The 27,271-nt window shown below is 37.9% G+C and overlaps 1 protein-coding gene across 2 annotated transcripts in view; it reads left to right on the top strand.

The window, feature by feature from the left end:
* Positions 1-27,271, top strand: part of cdh5 (cadherin 5) — a 69,811-nt gene extending 42,540 nt beyond the window's left edge. For both annotated transcript variants that reach the window (XM_082556702.1, XM_082556701.1), the window contains 14 exons: positions 2,604-2,837; positions 3,083-3,362; positions 4,070-4,189; positions 4,371-4,538; positions 4,704-4,885; positions 7,924-8,028; positions 8,391-8,533; positions 8,621-8,754; positions 9,751-9,860; positions 10,644-10,746; positions 15,933-16,063; positions 16,261-16,375; positions 20,775-20,907; positions 21,925-27,271. In XM_082556702.1, the coding sequence (XP_082412828.1) occupies positions 2,604-2,837; positions 3,083-3,362; positions 4,070-4,189; positions 4,371-4,538; positions 4,704-4,885; positions 7,924-8,028; positions 8,391-8,533; positions 8,621-8,754; positions 9,751-9,860; positions 10,644-10,746; positions 15,933-16,063; positions 16,261-16,375; positions 20,775-20,907; positions 21,925-22,309 (2,343 nt within the window). In that variant the 3' untranslated portion in view covers positions 22,310-27,271. The remainder of the gene's footprint in view (positions 1-2,603; positions 2,838-3,082; positions 3,363-4,069; positions 4,190-4,370; positions 4,539-4,703; positions 4,886-7,923; positions 8,029-8,390; positions 8,534-8,620; positions 8,755-9,750; positions 9,861-10,643; positions 10,747-15,932; positions 16,064-16,260; positions 16,376-20,774; positions 20,908-21,924) is intronic.

Below are 27,271 nucleotides of genomic sequence, written 5' to 3'. Positions count from 1 at the left end.
AGGTAGCCAGTCCCTACTTCATATCCTGCTTTTTCGCTTATCTAACTTTGAAAGGAACCATCATTTAAATATTAATGTCATTCTGGAATAAAGAAGATGCAAAACAATTGGGACCATACAGTAAAGACATCAGGATAATGCCTACTGAAGTCAAAAATCAAGTGAGAGTGTTTTCTTGTTGACTTCTATAGAATTGTCTTTTCACAACCAGAGCACTTGCCCCTGCTGGGAATGAGAAATAATGCAGGTTTAAGGCTTTTCTGCATTAGTTTAACTTTTTAGATCTGAAGGTTGCGTCAGTCTTTTCCGTGCGGTGTATTATGAATGTCTTTAATCCCATTGTTTTTATATTTTTAACTACACTAGCAGCATGATTAACTTTCATGCATCAGAATGAATTGCAATGCAAAATCTCATATATATTAATTAGAGATGGATCGATCCAATATTATTATCAGTCCGATACTGACCTAAATTACTGGATCGAATATCGGAGAAAAATAAAAAAAATGTAATCCGATCTATTAAATATCACGAAAGCACCTCACAAAACTTGCGACATGGCGTAACTCATGGCTCATAACCTTAGCACATAGGAGCAGTATGTCATGTGATAGAGCGGCTGTGGTATGTGAGACCTGTCAGCGGTCTGGTTGAGCATTTGAAGCAGCATTTCATCTCCGAGAAAGTTATCCCAGAGGGAAGTAAAGCAAGTGTGTAAGTTCATCTCTGAATGTTTGTAAAGTGTTCCCACGTGAAGCTTAACAACCCATATATGGAGCGAGTGCCTCTCTCTCCCCCTCCCTCTCCTGCTGCTACTTCAATCATGAAACTGATCAATGATCAGCTGATCGGCTTTTCTGTCGCAACTCAGGTCTCTCTTGTTTGTTTTTGGCCTACTTTGCACCAGAAAGAGGAAACCAGCGGCTAAACAACAGCAGCATGTTTAAGCTTGATAGGCTATTGTTAGAATGTATTTAATATTACTTTCTACACCATTATCCTTTTCTACTTAGCTGACAGCTGGTAACTGTGCAGGGGCGGGTCTAGCAAAGTATAGCCAGGGGGGCCGATAGGGCATTAACAGGGAAAAGTGGGGATACAAAGAAATACTTTTCTTTCTTATTCTCATTTAAAATGTGTAGCTTTTAATAAATAATTATCTGAATCTTACACCCAAAGTTTTGATCTGATGTAAAATGTATAGAAGTCCATTACTGTATATAGTAACTGTTAAGTCTAATATATACCCTAGTAAGCTATAGTACTTTTTCCTTTGGGAAGGTACCATCTGTGCTGTCTGCAATTCTGTTGAAGAAAGATGTTGAATCTATTTAATTATTGTGGAAAAATAATTGATTTCTGTGCATTTTTTTTTTTACACGTGCATTAAATTAAAGTTGATTACCGCGATTAAGCATCAGGAGGCGGAGGGTGGGGGGTGGCTCCCTATTTTTATTTTTTTTTGCTGGGAGCTTGCAACCCTATTAGTTAGGTTGCTTAATATTTCCGCTAAGTACTCTTTAAAATACCAGAATAGGGAGGATGGTGTAGGTTTAAGTTCATTAGATTGATCAGTATTGCTGAACTATGAAATATTTTGGGTGCAGTGTATTTTTTGCATACAAGTATAACAGAATAGCTTTAGTGTTTGTTTGTTTTTTAAACTTGAGTATGAACTTATATGAAATGCAGCAAGATATTTAAAAAAAACTGTTTTATTGATTAAAAACTACACTATATCGGATTCATATCGGTATCGGCAGATATCCAGATTTATGATATCGGTATTGGTATCGGACATAAAAAAGTGGTATCGTGCCATCTCTAATATTAATTATAGTTGCTTTGTACAAACATTTTTGATGAATAATAATGATGTTGGCTAACTTTTTGGCTTTGAGTATTATGTCTCTACAGCTGTTGGATGAGTTGCCGGAATTATTCAACTTTGAATACAAAACCCGAGCTACCTTATATTGAAAAAGAACAAAGAAAATCCAGAAAGAAAATCCAGAAATCCAAATGTCAAAAAGTCCCTTTATGGAAAGTGGCCTTTCTAATGGCTGATTAAGACAGACATCGTAAGTGGTTGTAGCATCTCTGTCAGTCTCTCTTTCTCTGTCTGTGCCGCTCTCTCGCACTACACCAGTGGGTCAAGACCTAAAATAGGTCACAAGCCTATGTTTAATAGATCCCCATATGACCACAGTGGTGATGTGCTTTCATTCCAGGTCCCATGATGAGGGGCTAAATGTTTCATTGGAGTCCCAGGATGAAAAGCTTTAAGAGCCCTGGTCCTAAATGATAGCTAGACCTCGAGCTCAGTAGCTGACTGTAAGGGGAGGACAGAGAGTCCTTGGCCTTCACTCTAAGTCTCACCCGTGCACAGTGAAGGGGTCTGTCCGTAGCTGATAAGTGGTTTTAATGTGATCCTCTCTCTGTTCCTTTCTGGTCCCTCTCTCTTCTCTCTTTTCTACTACCCCAATGTTCCTTTCTGCATCCTTTACTCCTGTCTTGCCTCTTCCTTCTTTCATCTTTATTCTTTTACCCCCTCTTCCTCTCATTCCTCTCTCTTCTTGATCCTATCCTCTTCTGTCCAGATGATGGCTTGGCTCCAGCAGTGGACCACAGGACTTATGGCCACTATGGCCTTGACCGTCATCACTGCTCAAGACTCTGGACTTCCTGGGGTAGAAAGAGAGAATCTCGGCCCAGCTGACATTGTCAAAAAGGAATCCCATCCTGTGCTGTTCCGGCAAAAAAGAGGCTGGATCTGGAACTCTCTCTATGTAGAAGAGGAGAAACCTGTTGTGACTCCGCTCAAGATAGGACGGGTATATTAATATTAGTATTTTCACCTCAGAGTCAAAAACAGCATTCTCCTTGCCATGGCTGTCTATGAGAAAGCATTTTGGTATTTTGCCACGCCCCCTCAGGTTGAAGCTATAACATCCAAAGTGAATCTGGGGCACTATCTGTTGCTGAGAATCTCTTTCATGCATATCTGAATTTTTTTTTTTTTTTCAGAATAGTTTATTTGCAGTAATTTATTAAAAGGTCTATTTTCTTTCTTTCTCAGCTCAAGTCAGACAAGAGTAACCCAGGTGGGGTTTTTAAAATAGAAGGTGAGGGAGCAAACGACATCTTCATCGTGGATAATAAAGGAGACCTGTTTGTCACCAAATCTCTGGACAGAGAAAAGAAGAATGCTTACCATTTGACTGCTATGATGTCAGATGCATATGGCAACCGAATAGAAAACCCTGGAGAATTTGTTGTCCAGGTGACAGATATCAATGACAACACTCCTGTTTTCACTCAATCATACAATGGATCCATTGAGGAGAGGTCTAGAATAGGTAAGTATTATCAAGGATTTTTTTTTTTTTTTTTTGTAGAAGGAATTGCCAGCAGCTTATTTCAGGTTAAAAAAGATGTTCATGCATTTACGTTTATCTGTACTGCCTCGTGCCTTAACTGTGCAGTGGAAACCTACGATGTAACTGGAAACCCCTCTTAACCCTAGATTGTAGCCTTCCACGTGCACCTCCTGAGAACTGTAACCACACATGAGGTTAACGCAGCCTACAATGGCTGAATGGCAAGGAAGGTTGTGGTGTAGAGTTAATAGGGGTTTTCGGTTATAATCTACAATGTAGACTTCCAGTTGAAGTATAATGAGGCATCACGCTCTCAAGTAGTGGTTAATGTTAAGGAAGGAACCCAAACTCAGAAAGAAAAGGTACAGAAACACAATTTTCAGAGTTGCTAAACATTATTTTTTTTAAGTATGCATGTGGCATCTGCTAAACAGGGGTAATGAGACAGATTCAAAATAGACTGAAGTGTGAAAATCCTAAGCAAAATGAAACATTATGCTCACACCTGTCACAATCATTAGTACATCTCGCTGTGAAAAACACAAGTCGGTGACTTTAATTACAGTGTTGGCACTTAGTCATGAAGCATTAACCATTTGACATCTGCAAAACACATACACTTAAACATGATCAGCTATTTACTATGAGGATTTCTATCATACATGTATATTATTTCCTTCTTCTAGGAAGAATAGTGGTTGAGGTGAAAGCTACTGATGCAGACGACCCCACCACTGCTAATGCAGAACTCAGGTACTCTTTGACCCATGGAGACATTTCAGCCTTTGAAATCGACAGCATCACAGGTAGGCTGACTCCAGTGGTACCCACCATGTTTGCCATGCTTTAGCGGCCTTTTTTCATCCTGGCAAATTAATTTAGGATCACTTGAGGGTTTCAAGCTATTTTTACTGTAATATGAGTCAGAGTTGACCTGAAAGATAACACCCTCTCCAAATGTCTCGCTCTTTCTCTGTCCCTCTGCAGGTGTGATCAGCTGCAAGATAAACACTTTGGACCGGGAAACCAGGGAGGAGTATGTGGTGGTGGTTAAAGCTCAGGACATGAGAGGATTGGCCTCTGGCAGCACAGCCACCACCTCGGTCACTATTAAGATAACTGACATCAATGACAACATTGCTTCTTTTACCAGAAGTAAGGAACAGTTTTATGAGCATTTACAGTAATGATAAAGAGATGCTTAAAAAGAAGAGATTATCATCAGTCAGGTTTTAGAACCATTAGAAGCATTACATTATCAAATTGTACAGAATCAACAGAAATATTCAGTCTTAATTAGTGTGTGTTTTCCATCCACAGCAAAATATGATCTGAACGTTCCAGAAAACCACAAGGTGGATGAGACGATTGGGATTCTGGAATTGGTGGATAAAGATGAGATTCAGAACAAGGAGCCCATATTTACCATTCAAAATCTTAATAGCAACATATTCAATATTGAACCCAACCATAACAAGGATGGAAACCTCGTGCTCAAAGAGGTAGGAGACTTATGTGTAAATGGTAGAAAGAGAGCCATAACAAAATAAGTTGTTTTTTTTCCCATCAATCGTGTATAATCTTATGTTAATAAAATCCATGCTAGTATTATATAGTATATATTATGGATATGTCTAACTGATGGAATTACAAGTACGTTTATCAGCATTTTTACTACAATTAATGCATATAGCTATGTTTATCACTACCCAGCTGAACCTGTGCAACAGTTCTGCTGGTTCATTTCCTGTTTGGCTTATAAGAGGAATGTGGGGCAACCATATTTGACGTATAATTCTCTGTTGTATTTCAATTTAACATTCCTGAACTGCCATGGCTGTCCCATATTTTTGTATAATTCATTTAGAGAGTGATTTCTCTCTTGTAATTGCTGTCTCCAGTTTGGGGATAAAATAGAGACATGGTTCCCAGCATTTTTTTTCCCTGTGCACGCAAACAGCTCTGACCTGCTCAACCTCATCTTTATTTTATGGTTTTAAAAGACATGATGATTTCATTGGATTAATTTGAATTATTTTGAAACAAACCTTGACTTTCATTTTATTCTTTTATTTATTTAACTTGATTCAAACATGTTATTCTGCCAAAGTTGTTTGGTTGTTGGTCAAAATATGATAAAGGTGAAATTTCATCATTCATGCTACCACGAGGAGTGGCACCATTCCTGAGTGATTGCCTTTAAAAATTTTATTATACATGATCAATTTTAATCAGTACCAGGCTTATAAACTCAATTAGCTACTTGACCCATTGCTACCAATCAAAGGATTGTAGTAATTTATATTATAAATGTGCATCAGACATTATTTTTATGTGGGTTTTCTTTCTGTATTTCAAACAAACAAAAAACGGTGAAATTAGTGAAATATTATTACTTTTGTAAAAGCAGATTTATCAGTCTGATGACCATCTGTTTTGCAATACATAGATTTTTAAAAATCCTATTAGTGTGTTCATTTTCCTCATGAACACATCCATCCATTCGCTTCCGCTTATCCTTTTCAGGGTCGCGGGGGGCGCTGGAGCTTATCCCAGCTGTCATAGGGCGAAAGGCGGGGTACACCCTGGACAGGTCGCCAGTCTGTCGCAGGGCTAACACATAGGGACAGACAACCATTCACACTCGCATTCACTCGCACATTCACACCTAGTGACAATTTGGATTAATCAATTAACCTATCCCCACAAGCTGCATGTCTTTGGACGGTGGGAGGAAGCCGGAGTACCCGGAGAGAACCCACGCAAACACGGGGAGAACATGCAAACTCCACACAGAAAGACCCCGGCCTGATGGTGGAATTGAACTCAGGACCTTCTTGCTGTGCGGCAACAGTGCTAACCACCATGTCACTGTGCTGCCCCATGAACACATATTGCGCATAAATATTATGTAATCAAATCAATAATTTAGTTTTAATGTGCTATGTAAACTGGCTTAGTCTTTCCATGCAGCACCAGGAAATGGATGCATATCCTAAAATACATAAAGGGCAACTCGCTTTTATTTTTATTTATATATGTACACAAGTAAATCAGAGTGTTTTGGGAAGTGTTGTATCCTCACACTTTTTACAGCATCCAAATTGATGGGACCTCATGCCCAAACAGCTTTAGCACAAAAATAGATTTGCAGTCTACCATTACCAACGAGGATCATAGCCACAGCATGGTGACAGGATTTCCACAAATTCAAAATACTAATGTACTGACATTTTCAAAGTGGTTTCTGAAGCCTTCCTGCATACTCTGCCACCGCATGGCCACTAATTATATATAACATTAAAAGGTGCAATGTCAAATTTCAGATTTTTTTTCCTGCAGGATGTATAAGGTGTGACGTGTTTAAGACTGACTTGAAATCTGGCCTCCTTCTGGTTTCTAAAGATATTTATGCTTGCGGGATTTCTAGCAGGTTGACTTCACTGGGTTGTGCTCTTCAGATAAAGTATTTAGGACATCAGAGAGCTGGAAATGTATTCTAATGAAATGAGCTCTGTAATGGCTTGCACCCTTGCTGGCCTGGAATCAAATCGTACCTCAATCTTCCCCTCAGCTCTCGAGCCCTTCTCATCTTTCTCAACGGCTGTGTTTACACATACAGAATAAGCCAGCTGTTGGCCACACTGTGGTTAAGGTCTTATTCTTGTTAAGCTGTTTACAAATGCCTTTGATACCTTGGGACTGACTATCCTTGTAACCATGAATAATCCAGTTAGCAGAATATTCCTCTCTACCTTTAGTGTCCCATTCACTGATAAAAGAGTCTGTCAGAAAAAATAAGAATATCTGTGTATTTCTAATACATAGGAAATAAATTATAGTGCCAATGTGAATATGACAGTAAGAGCTCTTATATTTGCCAATGTAAAAATGTTTCCATAAAACTTTGCAACTAAAAGTTGTTGTTGCCCCCCACCCAAAAATATAGAACCTTTTAAAAATTGAGGAAAGTGAGCTACACAGGTTGCATAGACTGATTTGTGACATTTACAGCCTTTTTGCACCTGAAATCGTTAGTTGTCCTTGGTGGACTGATGCAGGTGTACAAGACACATTTATGAAGAAAAAAACCACTAAGGTGCTAATGCAGTGTGTCCCCAGTTACAAGCAAAGACCTACAAGGAAAATGAGGTCAAAAGATTTAAAGTTGACAGGCTTAAAGAGTAACATATTGTTGAAGGACTACTATTAATTTTGTGGAAGACTGAAAGAAATTGTAACAGAACCCAAATGCATCAGATTCACACAGCATACAGTTGAGTTCTGTGTTAGTGAGAACTTTAAGCAAACAGCATAATCTAATTTCAGATGCCTTAAAAAAATGGAAATTAACGACAACAAAAATCTCAAATATTTAATGTTTGAAAGAGCGCAACCTTCCACTACGAACACTGTTTTGTATATTTATGTAATAAAGATAGTATTGACTCTGCACTGAAGCTTAGAGTCACAGCTATCAATTCTAATCTAATTAGCACTGACATGTTGCTTACTCACTCACACTATCTTTGCTCCCTAGGCTCTGGACTTTGAGAAGACAAACAGCTATTCTTTCACTGTCCGGATGAAAGAAAATGTCCAAACTCCCGCTGACAACACAAACGCTGCAATCACCAGTGCACAGGTAAATATCAAACAGGGCAACTGTAACTTTCATGAGTCAGCAAGTGAATGTTTGTGATTTGCAGTTCAAATTGATTATTTACTTTATTTTATTGATCACTTTAGCCATCTTCAAAGACAGTTGCCGACTTGATTTTCATTCTCTAAAAAAAGAGAATCAATGCTGAGGAATGTATTTAATGCTTCACTGTCAAGAAATACTTTTCACAGATTCGGATTAGCAGGACACAGTGTGATGCTGTGTAAAGGATTATAGAAAAAAAATTAAACAAAACATTTCATAGTTTCATATTCCTAGTACAATTACATTTCCAATGTTGGTCTAAACTGTTGGCAATCATTTAAATCATTTAAAATTGCCAGGTCAACATCAACGTGTTAGATGTAGATGAGCCACCGATCTTCTCTGAGGACATGTACAGCTTTAACGTGAAGGAAGAAATGCATGTGAACAACATAGGATTCATCAAAGCCAGAGATCCTGACAGAGCCAACAAAACCATACAGTATGCTGCACTCATTCCCCAAAATAAGTAATAGTGTTACTAATCCTGTAAAGTGTTTGTTAGAGTGATCTTGGTCTCTCTGTTTAGGTTCTCCATCATGCAGCCGGACTGTCCTATCGGTATCAACCGACTCACAGGTCAACTGTACACTCTGAGAAATCTGGACAGAGAGGATAAGCCCACACACATGTTTCAAGTTAAGGCGCAAGAGGAGCCAAGTGGTATGTCACACACTCTCATAAGAGCTGTACAGGGTTTATTAATCCCTTTCCTCTAAACAATACATCCTCACATGAAAAATTGAAACCACGTGTTTTACAACAACAGCAATGTGCATACAGGGAGGGAGTTAAAGTACAAAGGCCAAAAAAGACAGTTTGTTCTCTTGGCTGAACATCTCTTGTAGATTTATTGAAGGATGGGAGTGTAACACATTAACAGGGATTTTTACAGACTTAACACACCACCATAACACCTGGTCGACCCACATGAGAAGGAGAGAGTAAGCAGGAAAATCACATTAGACTGCCTCTTTGTTCACTTCCAGCTTCCAAACCAAACTCTATATTTTTAGATCAGCAATGAATGAAATACAGAGATCTATTTTAGTGGCTTGTCACAGCGTTTAAGGAAGACAATGGTCCCCTGAGCTTGACAAGGTCCTCGGTATACAGTACATGTTCTGTACTAAAGATAGATTCAAAATCTTAGTACAAGAGACAAAAAAGAGACTCACATATTTATCAAAAGATGAATATTCAAAAAGAACATCAGTGATATAAAATAAATGTAAAAGATGCTTTAATGTGACGAAAATAGCTGTCCAACAAACAGCTCACAAATAGAAATGCTTTCAGTTACTTGACCTTTAATCTAGTCCTTCAGTGACAGAGATATACACACTAATCTCCAGCATAGTTAGTCACTGTTACATTGGCGCATCAAGGTAAATGACAACTAAATCCTTAGTTTAAGAACTTTTATATTTCATTTCTATGTGGCTTCAGTATTTTAAGATAAATGACACAAAGTGTTGCAGAAACAAAAAGTGCAGTTGTTTCCACATTTGCATCTCCTCCGCAAATACTGAATGAGACTAAATTATACTATCACTACTGAATGCCCTCTTGAATCTCTGTTTGCAGCTTTTGCGCATTTATTTGGACTATTTTCATTGTTAGACGTGTCATTAATGTGATGTTTTCTTTCCTCTCTAGGTTTAGAGTCAGTTGTAAAAGTTAATATTAATGTTCAGGATGTGAATGACAATGAACCTGAACTCAGAGCTGACGACATCTATATATGTGAGAACGACGAGTCTAATACGGTAAGAGGTGATCGTTTTTATATCTATACTATTTATAGATTTTAATTATATTTTTTAATTTATATAGTACCAAATCACACAAAAACATTAGCCTCAAGTGGCTTTATACTATAAGGTAAAGACTCTAAATATTCAGGAAAATCCCACAACAATCAAATTATCTGCTATGAGCAAGCACTTTGTGATGGCGGGAAGGAAAAACTCCCTTTTAACAGGAAGAAATCTTCTGCTGACCCAGGTTCGGGGAAAGGCAGCCATCTGCTGTGTCAGGTTAGGAGAAAACATGAGGAGAAGCTTGTTTCTTATTATTAGAGGATGCATCTTAATGGAAACTAAACGCCAACAGATCATGCTGAATTGTTGTTGATGTGTCTTCTGAATTAAAACTCACGTGAAGCCAAGCATGTGATGAGCTGGGGTAATGAATGCATTTTACATAAAAGCCTAAACGCATATTTAACTGTCTGTCTCCTCAATAACGGAGCCTGGGAAGCTACAATAGGTTTCTCCATTATTTACAGTTAAGTTTTTATTTGATTTTTTTTCCAATTGTGACTTTAATATACATAATCTGAAATTTGGATCCCAACCTAAAATGGTGTTTTTGCCACGTGCCATGTACATGGCAGTCGATGACTCAATGATTCACATGCATGCCATACATGTCTGCATAAATCAGTGCATATATAATTTACATATATGGACTGCACACATTGACTGCAGAAATGTGCAGTCAATGTGCAGAAAGGTTAACTTTAGAGTCATTTTTTGGTCTTTCCTCAGATAATTGGAACCTTGACTGCCACAGATAAAGATGATCAGCCAGTTGCCTTCACTTTCAGTCTGGCGAGTGAGAATTCCAACTTCTCCATCAGAAACTATGGCAGTAAGTCCTTCTGTGTACTGAACATTTATTTACTTTTCTTTTCTTGCTTGTTGCTTTAAATGGTGCTCTGAGCAAGCACTAGCCTTGGAACTTGTTGCTATGCAACAACTGGAATTCTATGTGAAGCCCAATGTTCTGTTTTTGAAATGTAAAATTATTTTAACTTCCAAAAACATCCTCCAGTTCTTTAAGCCAGACGGGAGACTTTGAGAGCCTGTCTGGGACCATAAGTACTATCTAAAATGCACAACAAAGACTGGAAATAATGAGAGCTATCAGTTCGATGGGCTTGAAGATAACTCCCTCTGTGTTGTAACCTTGTCACAGCTGATGATGTTCAATGAGCATAGTAACACAAAGTGGTGCTGTTGAGAGGTCTATAATACATTCAAGGACGGAAAAAAGAGAAACTACATCAAGTGGACAATTACTAACTATGGAAACTGTAGAAAGAGGTCCTGGGCTCAAGTTCAGTGGCTGGCTAGGGTCTTTTTTGTGTGGAGTTTGCATGATCTCCTTGTGCCTACTTGGGTTCTCACCAGGTACGGCAAAACACATTCATATTAGCAAGTGGTTAATTTAAATAGGGTGTGCGTGTGAGTTGTTTGCTTCTATATGATCCCCCTGTGACAGACTGGTGATATATATTTTATGGGCCTGGTTTACTAATAACTTGTAGCACTGCAAACTGGGTTTTGGCATAAAAAAATTACTTTGGGTATTTACCAAGAGAACAGTGACAAAATTTCTCAGTGGGAGTTCCTTTCTCAATGTGCAAAATATAACGATAAGAATATCTAAATTAGACATGCTAACTGATTTACAGGTTTAGTGCTAATTGTGATGCTAATTGTGATTACATTTAATTTAGAAAAAAAAAAGCACGTCTTATGTTTTGCACATGAAGATGAACTGTCTACGCCTGTGCTTAAAAAACAGTGAAACTGCTAAAGGTCACATGTAAAACTGACCAGTATTGTTAGTATTTTAGGATGGATTGTGCTGACATGCTACTTTGCTCATTTAATTTAGTATATCTATATCATGCTTTAGTTTTTCTCATTAAATGAGGAGTAATTAACACATTGGAATATATTAGGGATGAACAAAGAATTTTAATCAGAGAAAACTTATTAATATTAACACACACAATACTAAAACCTCTGTAACTAATGTCTTCAAAGTAGTCAAAGGATTCAAAGGCATGATGGTTGTTTGATTCTCATTCATTAAATGATGCAAGTGGTCTTTTTCAGGATGTAGTATGTCTGTAGACACTAAAATGAACCAGCTAGTTGGAGCCAGCATGCAGACATCTCATTTTGATTATTCCATATGCAAAGAGCTCAAAGAGTGAATAGTACTGATGTCATTTGGGGAAAAATATGTAGGTGTACTGTATATTTACAAATGAAAAAGGTTTAGCTTGAATTAACTGATGTGACATATGAAGAGGTATGATCCTGAGAGAAATTTGTTGGTATCAGCTTTAGGGGAGAGGTCATTCAATATAGGATACATAACAGCAGAAGTAAAAGTGCATTCATGATTTTTATCATCATATTCAGTTATTATCCATGACAGCCAGAGGGAAATTCATACCAACTGTTGCAGTCAGAAATAAAAAATATATATAAGTAAATGAAAGCCTAAGGTAATCAGATGAAACATTTAGGTAAGGTGTTAGTATTTAATCTATCTAATCTGAAACCTGAACCATATTGAAGATAAACAGAAAAATGATGTGAATTTTACTCAACAAATTCCACTCGTGCACGTGCCCAGAGGGGTTGACTTGTTGAACTGAAGGAGGAAAGAAAGACAGAGTAGTGCAAAAGCAAGGAAAAATTAGGCTTAGGTGCAAGAAAAGATTTTAAAAAAGGCAAGAAGTTCAGAACTAAGAGGAGAGCAGGAGGAACTGAATCAAAAGAGACTTACAAGCAGTAAAAGAAAAAAAGAAAATGAAGATAAAACTGAAATGGATGCTTTACGTAAGGCAAAGATTAAAGAAGGAAAGGAAAAATAGAAAATCCAAGACAACTAAATGGAGAATAACAGTCTCGAGGCAGACTGAAGAAACGGTGGACCAACAAAATCAAGGAAGACATTAAGTCTGTCAATGCATCACCCGAGGACCCCTTGGACAGAACCAAATGGAGAAACCTTTGCCGAAGAGCGGACCCTGCACTAGCGGGAGCAACGCCAGGGTGAAGAAGGAGAATAACAGTAGATGAGAACCTGAGATAAAAGAGGACTAAAACTAATGAAGAGGGAGGAAAAGCAGTGCCTTGAGAGGGGAGGAGAAGAAAGAAGAGCATGGGATGAAAAATGAAATAAGGACACTTGCAGAACAAAGTAAGAGAAGATGAGGACATGAAAGAACATTAGAAACACCACATTTTAAGAGCAGTGGTTAAAAAGGTGAAGAGGAAACAGGGATGCAAGAAAGGTGGGACAGAGAAAAGGAGAGAAGAGAGAAGAAGGTAGCTGTTTGATAAAGTGCTGGTTGTCAGTGCAAACCGATGTTTTCCTCTGTGGCTCAAGACTGTGCCCCCCAAAACCCATCTGACAACACCTCACACCACTTAACACACAAACTAAAACATGGCCTAGAGACACAAACACACACATACACAACAAGAGCTGCAAAGTGAAGGCTTTTGAAATATTCATCGACTACCAGCTCTTTAAAACTTGCAAAAAACAACCTTCATTATGGGATTCACAAAGAATCTCACACTCCAACAGTCAATGTAGCTGCACAGTGAAGTGACAGGACTCCATGTTCCGACCACACGACTACATGAAGCTTAGCCCATTAATGCTGGACAGACAAAAGGGAAGGAGAGGTAGGAAAACAAGGAAACAAAATAAGAAAAGATGAATAGGATGCCGGAAGAAAAATATGTAAATAGAAAAAGAAAGAGAAAGAGAGGATAGTGAGAAATATCCAGAGAGAGAGGAAAGAAATTAAATCAAACAAAAACGGAGCAGGAGACGAGACGGAGAGGAGGGATGAGATGAAGGGCGGACAGAAGCTGTTTCATCTTTTATTCGGTTAGTTAAGGATTCATTTACAACCATATCCTTCCACACATACCTTTGCAGATGTTGTCATACAGGCTTTATCTGGTTTATCTTGGTTATTGGGATAGTAAACTTAGTTAAGCACCTTATATGCAGAACCTTGTTCATCCCTATGTCCTGTGACTGGGAATAGAGTCAAAATTATGTGGAAGACTCTGTGTATATAGACTAGTCTCATTCATGTTCGTGCTTTTGTCTCATCATTTAGTTTAGTTCATCGTGCAGAGAAATCAGAATTCAGAAGATAAAGAATGTATTTGTAGTGAAGATAAATGGTTAAAAACAATAGAAATTGCAGTGCTTCTCAAGCATGTTTTTTTTTTTTTTTGATGTTTGGTTTTTTGTTTTGTTATCATGTACTTTTTTCTCTTTGAAATGAGCTCCACTGTCCTGCATGTTATGTGCTCTTGGCCTTTTGGGATAATACACACAAGTGTGTCTCTGTAACCTCTGCATATTTTAAAGATCAATGCAAAAAGGTGGTTGGATACCACCAGAGTGTCATCACTGTTTATTTCCCATACAGCATTGAGGAATTGTTACAGAACTGAATCTTCTCCTGTATTCATTATTGCTGCTTTTCCCATATACACGGACACTTGAAATACCTGCAGCACAGTTTTAGAGTTTATATACTCATTTGTGTTCATGAGCATTCTTTCAACTGCAAATTCAAAGAGCAACAATATCACATATCCTTCATGAAGAGTTTAAAAACAATAAATAAATAATTAAATTGTGGTGCAGGTATTTAATATATTTTCATTTCCAAGGTAGAAATGATTGGGTGTTCAACACACAATGGAACAAATACTTGACTAGATCTTTTCAGTAAACATTCTCAGTATTCCCCTATATAAATCACACAAGACAGTGTGACCTGATTTTCGCTGGAAATACTTGTACATGAAAAAGAATTGCAACACTTTAAAGGACTTTAAGTGTAAGAACATACTTTGACTCTGTGCAAGTGTTTGTGAAAATGCTTTCAGGCAGGAAGTTATTCATGCTGGTGAAAAATCAGGGCTTCTGTTAAACACTCTGGATTTGAACTTCAAGTCCAAATGTCAAAAATCGCAAAGTTGTTTTTGTTTGAACTTGAACTTAAACCAAAGCTACTGAATGTGTTTCTTTATTTGAGAGTATTCAGAAGGGTCCTTCCTGCCATTGTGTTCTCTGAAATTCCTCTAGTGGTGGGATATTGTGGAGGAAAGCGTTTGGCAGGAAATTTCTGCCTGCCAGGAGTTTGACTAATGACTGTATTGTTGCTCAGGTCTATGAAAAGGACATCGATGTAATCTACTCAACAAGTTTCTTTTAACTAAAACTGCAATTCAGTTCAGTTCTTTTTTCATAGCTTTTTTAATAACGTCACAATAACAGTAATCTCAAGGTGCCTTTTTTTATTGTAACTGAAGATCATACATTATTACAACAAGTCAATATGGCAGTTACTCTTGTTGAATGGGAGTGAGAAGGTAAACCTCTGTCTTAACACTGGGGATTCCCATGTGCCAGGAAATGGGGGGTGAGGGGCAAGAAAAGCAGAAAAGAATCGATGGAGAGGCATCAAAATGTAAACGACGGCAATGAGATGACCAAAGTTTTCTGTATCAGACTTTGTCTGGTCGCTGATAGACCAAATTACATACAGAGTAGTCTGTAATGAAGAGATATTTCCAATGACAACAACATTCTTCTGCAAAGGAGAGTGATCTATGTTAATACATTTGTTCTGCCACTTCATTTAAAAACCGCCTTGGCTCCTTGTAGGATTTGCTTTTGCAGATTTTTTATGTTCTGTGATTATTTATGATCCTAATTGACTCCAATCTGAAATGCATCAAAGCCATAACCACAAATGATCTCTCTGCCTTTATTTAGTCACTCTCTCCTCGCTGTCTTATCTCAAATCTAGTCTTATCTGTTCAGCATGACTCACATAAATAGACTTTGTAGACTGAGCAGGTGAGCATTAGTTTTGCTTTAGTGAAACGAGGTGATGGGTGAGGCAAATTAAGGGAAATTTGTGAAGCAAAGGTGGTGTGATATTTTGTACTTAACTTACTATGTGTATTTTCTTGTATCTCTTTGTATAGATGGCACAGCAGCTCTCATTGTGAAACAGGGCCCGTTCAGCCTGGATGACCCCAAGAATTACAAGGTGGATATAAGGGTCAGTGACGGAGGACATCCCTCCAAGAGCAGCGTCTCCACAGTATCAGTTGGGGTATGCATTTTTTGTGTGTGTGATATTGAAAGCTGCTTGAGATTATTTTAGCACTGATAATTTTAAATAATTGTAAAGATGAAATGTCTTGTCTCTGTAAACCCAGTTTTAATGCAGTAAATATGTAGCTTCAATGAATGTTCAGTAAATGGACATTCAGGCAAGGTACTGACCGACTGATTGGTAATATGTTGTAGATATGTCAGTGTGATCCCAACCGGAATCGTACTTATTGCAAACCTGAGGCTCGGAGAATGGGAGTCAGTGTTCATGCCCTGACAGCCATTTTGCTTTGCATACTGACAATTCTCGGTAAGTTATTTTTTACTTTTTTGTTATACTACTTGTTTTTTCTACCTTGTTTCATTGTTATGACTTTTAGAGCCACCTTAAAGGGTTAACCTTGAGATTTTTAATGCTATAGTCTGTATACAGGCTTTTTTAAGAGTATTAATGTTTATAAGAAAATTATTTTTTAGCTGCATAAAATCTGAACCTCAATGATGTCACAGATGACTAGAAGTTGTGCAGGTATGGAGTTAATAAAAAGCAATGATGTCTGTTCTCTGCTCATCTTTGCTTGAGGCCAAAAGAAACCCGAACAGATATCTGACAGATCTATCAGTGGTTGAGTTGCATTCTGGGTATTGTAGGTGTCAGATTTTGACAGGAAGAAAGCATAATAATATATATGGTTTTTCAGCATCCTTTTTTAGACCGTCCATCATGAATATGATGTGAAAATGAAGTTTTAAGTTGTTATGATATTAGGTAATAGATCCTGATTTGGTTGCATGTGAACTTGCTTGAGTAACTATCTCTATATTGTTTTAAGTTTATTTATGCTTGTCTGTGTTAGAATATATAGAAAGGTGAAAACACATCATTCCCAGCATATTTGCATTTATGCTGAAAGTATGGGAAATGCATTGAAATATTTATTGCATTTTTTTGCATTCGTATTGTAGAATCTGTCCAAGTTACACATAATGGCATGTGCAATATCAGTGCACATAATGATGGGATTATAATGCAACAGGAAAATCCATATATCCAAATGACAAGTTTTTTCTTAAGACTATAGCTTTTCACCTTTAATACCAGAGGACCTGCTTAATGTCATCTTCTGTCTTACAATAGTAATTATTTTTGGCTTTTTCCAACATTTGACTATTTTCCAAAAAAGATGTTTTCCTGTTTTTCTTGGAATAACAAAGCCAATAAACATTCAGAAACAAAACCATTTTCATTTTGCAGAATCGTTTAATTTCTGAACTCGGTCTGGCTCGTGAAATGCAAAAGCTTTTTGACTGATTTCAAAGCTAGAAATTTATCTTACCTAAAAATCTATTTTTCCACTGTTCTCCAGTGGTCAGATGTGTTTTCTCACCCTCAGAGACTCACTGAAGTGTACTCCAGGGTGTGAGTCTTGTGGTGTAGTGGTTAACACTTTCACCTTATGTGTGAAAGATCTCTGGTTTGAGACCAGGAGGAAACACAAAAATTGCTCAAAGGGGTCACATGCTTGGAAAAATGTGCCAAATAAACTAATGAGAGAGCAGCTGAAAAAACTCAAACATAATATGGGTATGGATGAAGCAAAGCACACCCAAGGGGATCTGGAAGTGAAAAAGGAGATACAACTTTCAAACAGAAAGGGCAATGAAACATTTTAACCCACTGTGTAGACAGCCATGTTTATGCCTGGAATAGAGATTGGATAAAAAAAAATGTTGTTGTTGGAAGTAGGAAAAGTTTTAAAAATGAACAATAGGACTTGAAAAAAATTCTAAACAACAGGGAAAAAAACAACATTTTCACTCGCCTTGTTTTGGGTTTGTTTGCATTTACACACAACAAATAATAAACAAGCTTTTGTGAAATATTTGAAGATTGAATCAAAGATCGATGCCTAAATGTTTAGACAGACAGTAATGTAAAAATAGTACTTTTCTTCGTTCTTCTTTAACTTTATTACCGGTAAGCAGAGAACTTCTGTATATATTGTTATTCTCTGAGAGAAATTCATGAAGACAGCATCAGTGATAGATGCAAAAAGCCAGTGCTGAGTGATCGGGACACGTGCACAGATTCACTTGCCCTTGCTTTGCGATAAATAAGATTTGTGTTTTGCGGGGAACGTTTTCCCCTTCTGGTGTTGTTGGTTTTATGAATAATGCAGCGGCGGATGTGAAAATAATGCCTGTAGTTGTGCACTCAATATTCTCTTTGATACCTTCGCCCCCTGCCTTTTTTGTATTTCTTTGGGAAAAAGAGACAGTTGTCATGTTGGATGAGAGGCACACTGGAGATACTTGGCCAAACAAGAGGGATGTGGAATGAGATGTACTGAAGAAGGAAGGAAAAAAGAAGAGGAACTTTAAGATAAGGGGGGATGGAGGCAAAGTGACACGTGGAAAAAAGTGTATATCAAGACTTAGATATTGGATGTGGAGAGTGGTGAAACAGGCGGACAGATGTAAGACAGTGAATTGAGATGGAATGAGACCGGCTGAGTGACAGAGAGACAGAAAGAGGTTAAAGAAGAGAGACATGGAAGAGGAGAATTGTGGGAAAAGCAGCAGAAGAATAGGAGTGGTAATGAGGGGAGTTTATCAGTTCTTTAGGTGGCGTCTGCTTATCAAGCACCACCAAACACTCAACCTATTAACTATTAATACACTCCTTCACTATCGGGCCTTTTCCCCTTCATTTTTTCCCTTCATCTCCCCCTTCCTCTGTTTCTTTCCCTGTGGGTCTCTCTGTCTCCCTAACTTCCCCCTTCTATCTCTCCTTCTCTTTATCAAACAGCCCCAACACAGGCTAGATTAACTATTTAATGCACTTGTCATTATCTGTCAGGGCCCAAAGCAATTTAGCGTGCTCCCCATTCACAGGCACATTTTCTCACATGAAGCCGGGTTTGACACACGAAAAGACATTTTTTCACAGTCCTTCTTCTCTAAAGAAAGGGCTTCTTTTTCCCCCCCCTCTCTTTTCTTGTCTCTCTAAGTCTGATATCTCCAGAGCTTATTAAACTGCAGAGCATGTGTTGTAAAAGATTAATCTGTTGGTTTCCCATGCAAACTTAAATTAGTCCCACTCACCCTCAACTAAAAGGCATGGCTAATGCTGCCCGTCCGCTGAGAGAGAAAGAGGTTCATATCGGGACCGAGGCTTGGGGCCTAATCTAATGTCAAATGTATCCTTCCTTCTCTCCTTGTCGCTCTCTTTCTCTCCTGATTTCCTCACCCCTAAGTCGCCAGTTTCTTCCACTTCCTCCTCCCCTCAATCAGTACCCTCCCCCCTTTTTGTTTTCTTCTTTTTTCTCTTGCTTCCTTCTCCTCTGTACTCTGTGCCCACTGACATGCAGCGTGTAATCAAAAACTTTACTGAGCTTCTTTTACCCTACTTTTTATCAAGTTTGGCCTTTTGAACCCACTTTAATGTCATCATAATGTTGTGTACAAGTCAATTCGTTTAATTTTAGAGTAAGCCTGGTTGTTCTGGAAACAATTACAGTTATAGCTTCAGTTTATGAATGATCAGACCGGCTCTAGTGTAACAGCCTGCAGATAAAATCATAAGGGGATTATCGTAAGGGGCTGCCCATCATTCTCTCTGAGATTGTTTTACACACAATAGCAAAGAGCTATTTCATGCAGACTATGAAGTTGAGCTCAGCTGTTATCCTTCTACACATCCAATTGGTTGATATCTAATCAAGTGCATAGCTGCTTCAACCTGCCCACAGTTGCTCTACATGTTTAAGCCACTTTGCAACCCACCTCCCTCACAGCTGGGTTCCTGTGTGGAAATAAAAGACATTTATGAATAACAGCATACTTGTTCATAGCTGCTTACTACAGGAACACAGATTGATTGATGTTCCAGTGGAATTTTTAAAATTACTAATGTCACAGTTCGAGTCAGATTATACTTTCATATAATCTATAATCTTGCACGTATAATTAGGTTTAGAGTTAGGCCTTGTTCTGCTAGAATATTTTGCCCTGTGCACAGCATGCTACCTCGATTGTTTTTGAGACAGACATAATTAAAAGTCTCAAGTCTGATAATTGTCTTTGTTTCTTGAACTGAAACAAATGTTTTTTCTTTATTGATTTTGTGATTTAAGACTCCCATTGTTACACCCCCTCCCCCCGTTTCTCTCTTTCACAATTGTTTATTTCATCGTCATCTGCTTCTCTTTCCTTTCCTTCTCAACACCCCTGCACGTTGTTTTCTCACACTCATTTCCACTTCCCTCGTTGTGTTTACTGAAATTCCCTTCCTGTCTTTTATGCTCCCCTTTCTTGTCTTTCTTTGTGCAGTTACTCTGTGCATGTCTCTGGCTGGGTAGATTCACTTAAGGTTTTCACGCTTGGGGCGAACGTCTCAGATACCTTAAACCATCTATTCCTCATTTTCTCTCCTTCGTCACTGCACTGCTCTCTAGTCTCATTCCCTTGTCAGTGCTCTACTTTTCTCACTTGTTTCCTGGCCCCATTCTTATTCTGCTTTGGTTGCGAGTCTCTATCATGATTTCACAGTCATAGAGCCATTGGTCTGAAAGGATAAATGATTAAATGCAGTCTGTCTTTTTGTTTTACTCTTGATGTCTTCATTTTCTACCAACAGCAGTTTTGATTCGCTGTGCTGGATGTCAGCCGAGTAGATTCTAAACACACGTTTCTTTTCTGCTTTTAAGTCATAGTGATCCTGTTCGCGATGAGGAAACGCTACCAGAAGGATTCTCTGGCCAATATGAAAAACAGCGGAGAGATTCATGAGCAGCTGGTCACATACGATGAGGAGGGAGGAGGAGAGATGGACACTAATGGGTATGCAGATGAAAAGAAGCACTGCTATACACTTTTAAACTGACAACTTGAATATAACTGAAATGAGCTGACATGGTTTATCAGCAGCCCCCCTTTTTTGCAGACTTACATTTGATTCTATTTTCTTTATAATCCTCTCAAAGGAAAGATTTTTGACCTCTGAATGAAACAACAAAAACCCAAGAATTTATAAAGTCTTGACAAAGAATGACAGAAAATCCATTTTAAGTAAAAATGTAAAATAAATGTTGCTTCTTACTCACAATTTCAGCAATGCCAGTGAGGCCATTAATGCTCTTTTTTATGTCATTAATTTCTCTTTTGTGGCTGCCATGCATAAAAAAACAGCTCACAAAAACTGAAGGGAGCTTTAATTATTTAAATGTAGGATTGAAACTGTCTACTGGAACATAGACAGCTTTTTAAACATTTAAACATTCCTCTTTACCTTATACTGTTTATGTTTCTATTGCTTACATCCAGATATTCATATTTTTAAAATAAATGAAACAGATATATTCAACGTTTCTTATGCTTTTTTATGGTTTATTTGCATAATCTTTTTATTATTATAAAATCCTTGACAACAAATAATAAAGTGTGCTACCTCCTATATCTCCATTTATTTGCACTTTAATCGTATCATCTTTTATGTATCTACTGACTTAGTTTCACCTAATCTAAATCGAAATATCACTAGAGATCCACATAATTCAGGTAAACTATCCATATTAAATGTACCAGAACTCACTGTTTGCCGATAAAAGCCACAAACGCAAGTTAATATAAGAATATCTAAGTTGCAGAGTAGCCAAGACATTACCTTACTATTGGTGACTTTCTAAAATATATTTAAAAAGACAAAAAGATCAAATATAACTTGATAGTTGAGCTGTAGCATTAAGCATTCTGTAATAAATATGTCAGTGGACATATTTAAATGTCCGTACCCAGAAAATCTCTGTGATGAAGAAATGTGATCAGCAAATTTACTCACTCTATCCTCTTTTCTTTTAGCTATGATGTCTCAATCCTCACTTCCGCTTGCCATGACGGTTCCCTGCTTCGCCACCAAGATCACCGCCCCCACCCCTCACTCTACGCCATGGTCCAGAAACCCCCCCACCACACTCAGCCCACCGCATGTAAGGGCGACATGGCAGCGATGATTGAGGTAAAGAAAGACGAAGCTGATCACGACCGAGATGGATTCCCTTATGACACTCTCCACATCTACGGCTACGAGGGACCCGAGTCTTTAGCCGGAAGTCTCAGCTCTCTGGGAAGTTCCTCTACTGGTTCGAACTTGGATTATGACTTTCTCAACGATTGGGGCCCGAGGTTCAGGACCCTGGCAGAGCTCTATGGTGTAGATGGCCCAGATCACTACCATCAGTACTGATACCACATACCACCACATAATGACAAATCATACACATACATAACAAACATACAGCTTGATACAGTAATCAGAAAGAGCCATAGCAATACACTCACATACTGACCAGAAGCATGCAGGAAATATACACATTCACACAGAAACAGACCTACAGTAGATAACCGTGTTCTTGAGAGACTTCTCCAGCTCCTCAAAACAAAATCAGGGAGCTCCTTTTTATCCAGTAACAATGACTAACTTCTGTTATGATGTGTAATTCAGTGAATCCATTAGTGTGTTGTGCCTCTGTCTGTTCACTCCCAGTCAAAAGAAAAGAAAAGAAAAAGCTTCATCAAAATCCTGGAAGCTCCATGAAGTTGAGTCAAGGAGGCTCTTTTTTTTTTCCTGTTTCCAGTGAAATATTGGAAAAATTTTAAAGGAACAGAACACCAGGACATCTTTGATAGAAATAATAGAAATAGTGGCTTCATACATTTGCAAGAGGACTGATTATTTGGTGACAATACGAGATCCACACCATGAGGATTTTCCTTTACAGCAGTGTTGTGAGTTTTACACGGTAACCCTTTTATTCTGAAAAAGGTCTAAGCAGGTGAAGCCAGTTGGGTTGGTTATGGATGGGTATGGATAATCCAGTCCCTTTCAGTGATGTTACTCAATTACTTAATTTCTTTTGCATTTAATAATTTTGCAGCAGCATTTTGAAATATGATTTTTCCCCCTGTGGTGACTTTGGCAAAAGACACAGACTATTGAAGATGAAAAGTTTATAACGATTCATTTTGTATCCCCTAAAATAAGCATTAACCTTCCCCATCATATTGGCCTGTTAATGTATGATTAACTGAATTCATATATTTAAATCCTTATATCCTGTTTAACATTAAAATGTATTGCTAATATAATATTGCAGACTCTGAAGATTAGTTCATTTTGCTACAAAGAGAATTAAAGGAATCGTAATAATTCAATCCAACAGGGGCTGCAAAATGCTGCGTGTGAAAGCAACTCACTGCTGATCTTTTTTTCCCCCTTCGTTCTTTTTTTCTGTCTCTTTTGGTATACGGCGTGTGATCTCTTCTAACTTTGATGTGTGGGGGTTTTTTTTATAAATTTGACAAAAGGGACACGAACACTGGGAGAACGAGGTGATTTTATTTTTGATCTGTAGTTGATGATTTGATTTGTAAATATGATTGCTTGAGGGGGTTACTGTACTGGGAAACTCTGAGCAGCCACGCGAGTTTAAGCTCAAAGGGGTTTGAAGTGTTTGATCACAGCAAGATGCCAGTTATGTTTTCTTCATCTGAAATACTAGAAGAGACCGTCTCTGAGGAAAGTTCAGCTCTGTAAAGTCTACTTTGTTCATCAGAGCGTCAAGTCCGATGGGTTATTTTGTGACGTGTCCATTGAGTTCGTGATTTTTCTGAGGTCCAGACATGACATCAGGTGTCTGAACAGTAGTCAACAGAATTCAAAAGAAGCATCAGAAGTCCCTGATTTTTTTTTTGCTGTTTTTTAAGGTGAAAACCTTAAAAAAACTTTCCCGCTTTGTGTTCCTGAAACCAACCCTCTGATATGAATAAGGTCATTTTCCGAGTAAGTCATTTTGCCCATTTTCTCAGTTATCTTCTGCTCTGAAAAGAGAAAAGACAATCGACAGACAGAAAGGAAATGACGCTACTGCTTCTCAGACAGAATTACAGCATGTTCCGAGGGTTTATTTGACAGAACCCATCATCACAGTTATTGTTGAGATGAAAGCCTAATTCTCAGAGGCCTACTGGAACAAAAGTAATTCAGACAACTCAGGAAGCACAGAGCTGGAAAAGCAGCTAGTTGGGCAGCCACAATGACTCTGAGGTGGCTTGAATAACTTTAACCTCTAAACCTTCTTGGCTGCTATCAGATCATAAAACTTGAGATGAAAAATACCCCAAACTTTTTGATAGTCTAGATGGTTACTTAATATAGCTACTAAAAGTTAGGTAATAGTTTCTCCTAATAGTTGTGTAGGATTATTTCTACCTTGAATTTTAGCATTACATAGTAAGGATATTCTACTTAGCAACGGATACGGCGCTCCTTGGCGTCAAATTGAAGTTTTGTCTATAAAATGTCAATAAATATGAGAAATACCCACAAGAGCTTCTCAAAAACCAAAGTAGCTCCTTTTTTCCTTTCCAGATATGCTGGATATTTGGCCTGCCCCGTCTCTTAAGTAATCAGGAACAACCAATCGCAAGGCCGCACTCGGTAGCGTTTAAACAATAATCACAGATCTTTTAGATTATTGCACGAACAAATGCCCAGGAAATAAACCATTGTTTCTGCATTCATTCATAAAGCACCACGAAGGTAGAAGGTCACCATTGTCTGTGATTATTGTGACATCTGTGAATCTAGTACCAATTGTTGCTGATAGTACCACCCTACTGAACACACACACAGCGTAGTGTGTTTCTTTTTTCTTTTTAAAAAAAAGTAATTTCATTTCAGTTTATTTAACCTACTATTCAGTCCCAGGAATCGGAGTTGAACTTGTTCCCTTAAAACTCAGTCCTGCTTGGAATGCCTTTTGATAAACAGTGAGACAATAGCTGGAAGTCCTCTCAACGCCTTCCTGTTGGGGTTTAAATATATATATATATATACACTTAGCCAGTTCCTTCTCCTCAGTCTTAGCTTTGCTCTCCTTGTTTGCCTCACCATATCTCCTCGGCGCTGTCTTTTTCTCCGTCGTCTAATCAGTGAGACCAAACAGTGGACTCAACTTCCTGTCCATCTGGGAGGTTGTGCCCGCCTCTTCCTGTCTGTGTTATCTTTCTCCTGGGCCAACACATTGTGCTCACTTCCTGCAAGTCCAGCCTGAGAAATGGGCTTGAAGAGGAAGAGGGAGCGAGGCAAGGAGCCGCATGGGATGAGGTTGGGGGTTAAGAAGAAAGAAAGATGAAAAGAACAATGCAGAGCAATGATTAGTTTTCCAGCTGAACAGAAACACCTCAGAGCAAAGATGTGTTTTTTTTGACCTGTACAATTTGCCATCCTCATGAAAGAAGGCTGATCCCACCAGTAAATATTACGTTTATTTAAAAAAAACAAAAACAAACAAACACAGTCTCAGTTTTGTGGCTTCAAAATGGCAGGAATGGAATCTTAAGTACTCTTACCTTCAGTTTATTTCTCCTCATTGTTTTTAGGCATTGCACTCAAGATCTTGGTCAAAAGCAACCCACTGTTTTGTAAGTGTAAAAAAACCTTCAAATATCTCTTAAAAATTCTGGCACAACAAGCACCACTGCTAAAAAAAAAAAAAACATTTCTAGAATCTAAGAATCTTAGCTAGTTTTATAATCCATGTCCTTGCTCGGTGAACAAACAATGGCTCATTTTTCTGTCTGACATCTTTGTTTGAGTCAAAGAATGGAAACAAACTTTGTAAACTTTGGTTCAATTTTGCTTCATTGTGCAGTGAAAGAAAAACTTTTTGTCTTGTTATTTCAAGCTATTTCGTGGCTCTAAAAGTAACAGTAATCTTTTTTATGTGTGTGTGCGTGTGTGTATGTTCACTATTATTGTAATCATGGCTGTTATTTAAAAGGTGTTCCCATGAAAAAGAAAAACTTCATTGTTAAAAACCAGCAGGCTGTAGCAGAGACAGGTGCTCCATTATCTACTTTCCTAAAAGCAACAAGTGCTGGCTGTACTTAGGTGAGAAAAGCTGGCACATTATTCGAGGCAGATGGACATTCGCTAGCAATTTTGGCCAGCAGTATTTTCAACTTGTTAAGCTCGTTCCAAAACGATATAAAATGTAGCACATACATTTTTATGACAAAAATCCATTAATAGAATACATCAATCATTAAACACTTCCAAAACATGGACCATATAGTCAGACATGGCGTAATATTTTCCAGAGCGTGTCATATTTCTTTTTTCTTTTTTCTGCCAGGACCAAGACTTGGACATATTGGTTTAGACTAACATGTTTCTTCCAATCCATCATGCCCAGCATGCTTTCATTTTTAGGAATTTTCTTGAGCTCTTCACCCGCTTCTCCACACTTATTCATCAGATTTTGCAACTTCCAACATTTTCCAAGTATTACAATAACACGCTACGGGACAATGACAGCCATACGAGTACCATAATTAATTTGATATGTTGGTTATCAGTGGTTGTGGGAGGACATTTACCTCCCCTGCTGAAGGAGTCACATTGGAAGCAGTGAAAATTAAACCTCTCAGGGTGGGATCCCAACACAAAAAAGTTCTTCACATGAACGTGAAGAAACAAAAATACGTAGTGTGGTTTAAAAGACAACATTTAAGTGTTTTTCTTCTGTTTCTGTCTAATGTTTCAACAAGGGATTTTATTTTGAAATGTATATAGAAAAAATGTGCCTAATAGGGATCTTTCTCTGGCCTCACCTTGTTTATTTTTTTCTTATTGTTGCTATTATTTTTGCCTAAATAACTGTATTTAAAGGATTATAAACTTGACACTCTCTTTTTTTAATTGCTGTATAAAGGAAAACTAGATTCAGTTTCAGCACATGAAAGAAAATAGTGTTTGATGCATGAATGAGTCCTCGAGTGAATATGTAACTTTCTGCTTGTGTGTCCACTTTTGTGTGTGTGTGTGTGCGTGTGTGTGTGTGCAAGGGTGCTTGTGATCGTACCATGACTGTACCCATGTAGATATACACACAAATGAGTATCAGACCAGTTAAAAAAAACAAAAAAGGGAAAGAAACCACATTTCTCTTGTGTGAAAACATTAAGGTCTGCAAGGGAGCGACATGTGCCTTTACTCTTTAAAAAAAAAACATGTAAAGAAAAAGAAAAATGCTTTTTTTTGATGGTGAACACGATGTTTTCTATAGTGTTTTATGGTGTACAGCAACTACTTTTTATTACATGAATTTTTGTAAGTGTAGAAGAATAAAAATCCACTCAAATA

The sequence above is a fragment of the Aulonocara stuartgranti genome (assembly GCF_965226115.1).
Source record: "Aulonocara stuartgranti genome assembly, chromosome: 13".
Classification (NCBI taxonomy): Eukaryota; Metazoa; Chordata; class Actinopteri; order Cichliformes; family Cichlidae; genus Aulonocara; species Aulonocara stuartgranti.
This window is presented reverse-complemented; position numbering and strand designations above follow the sequence as displayed.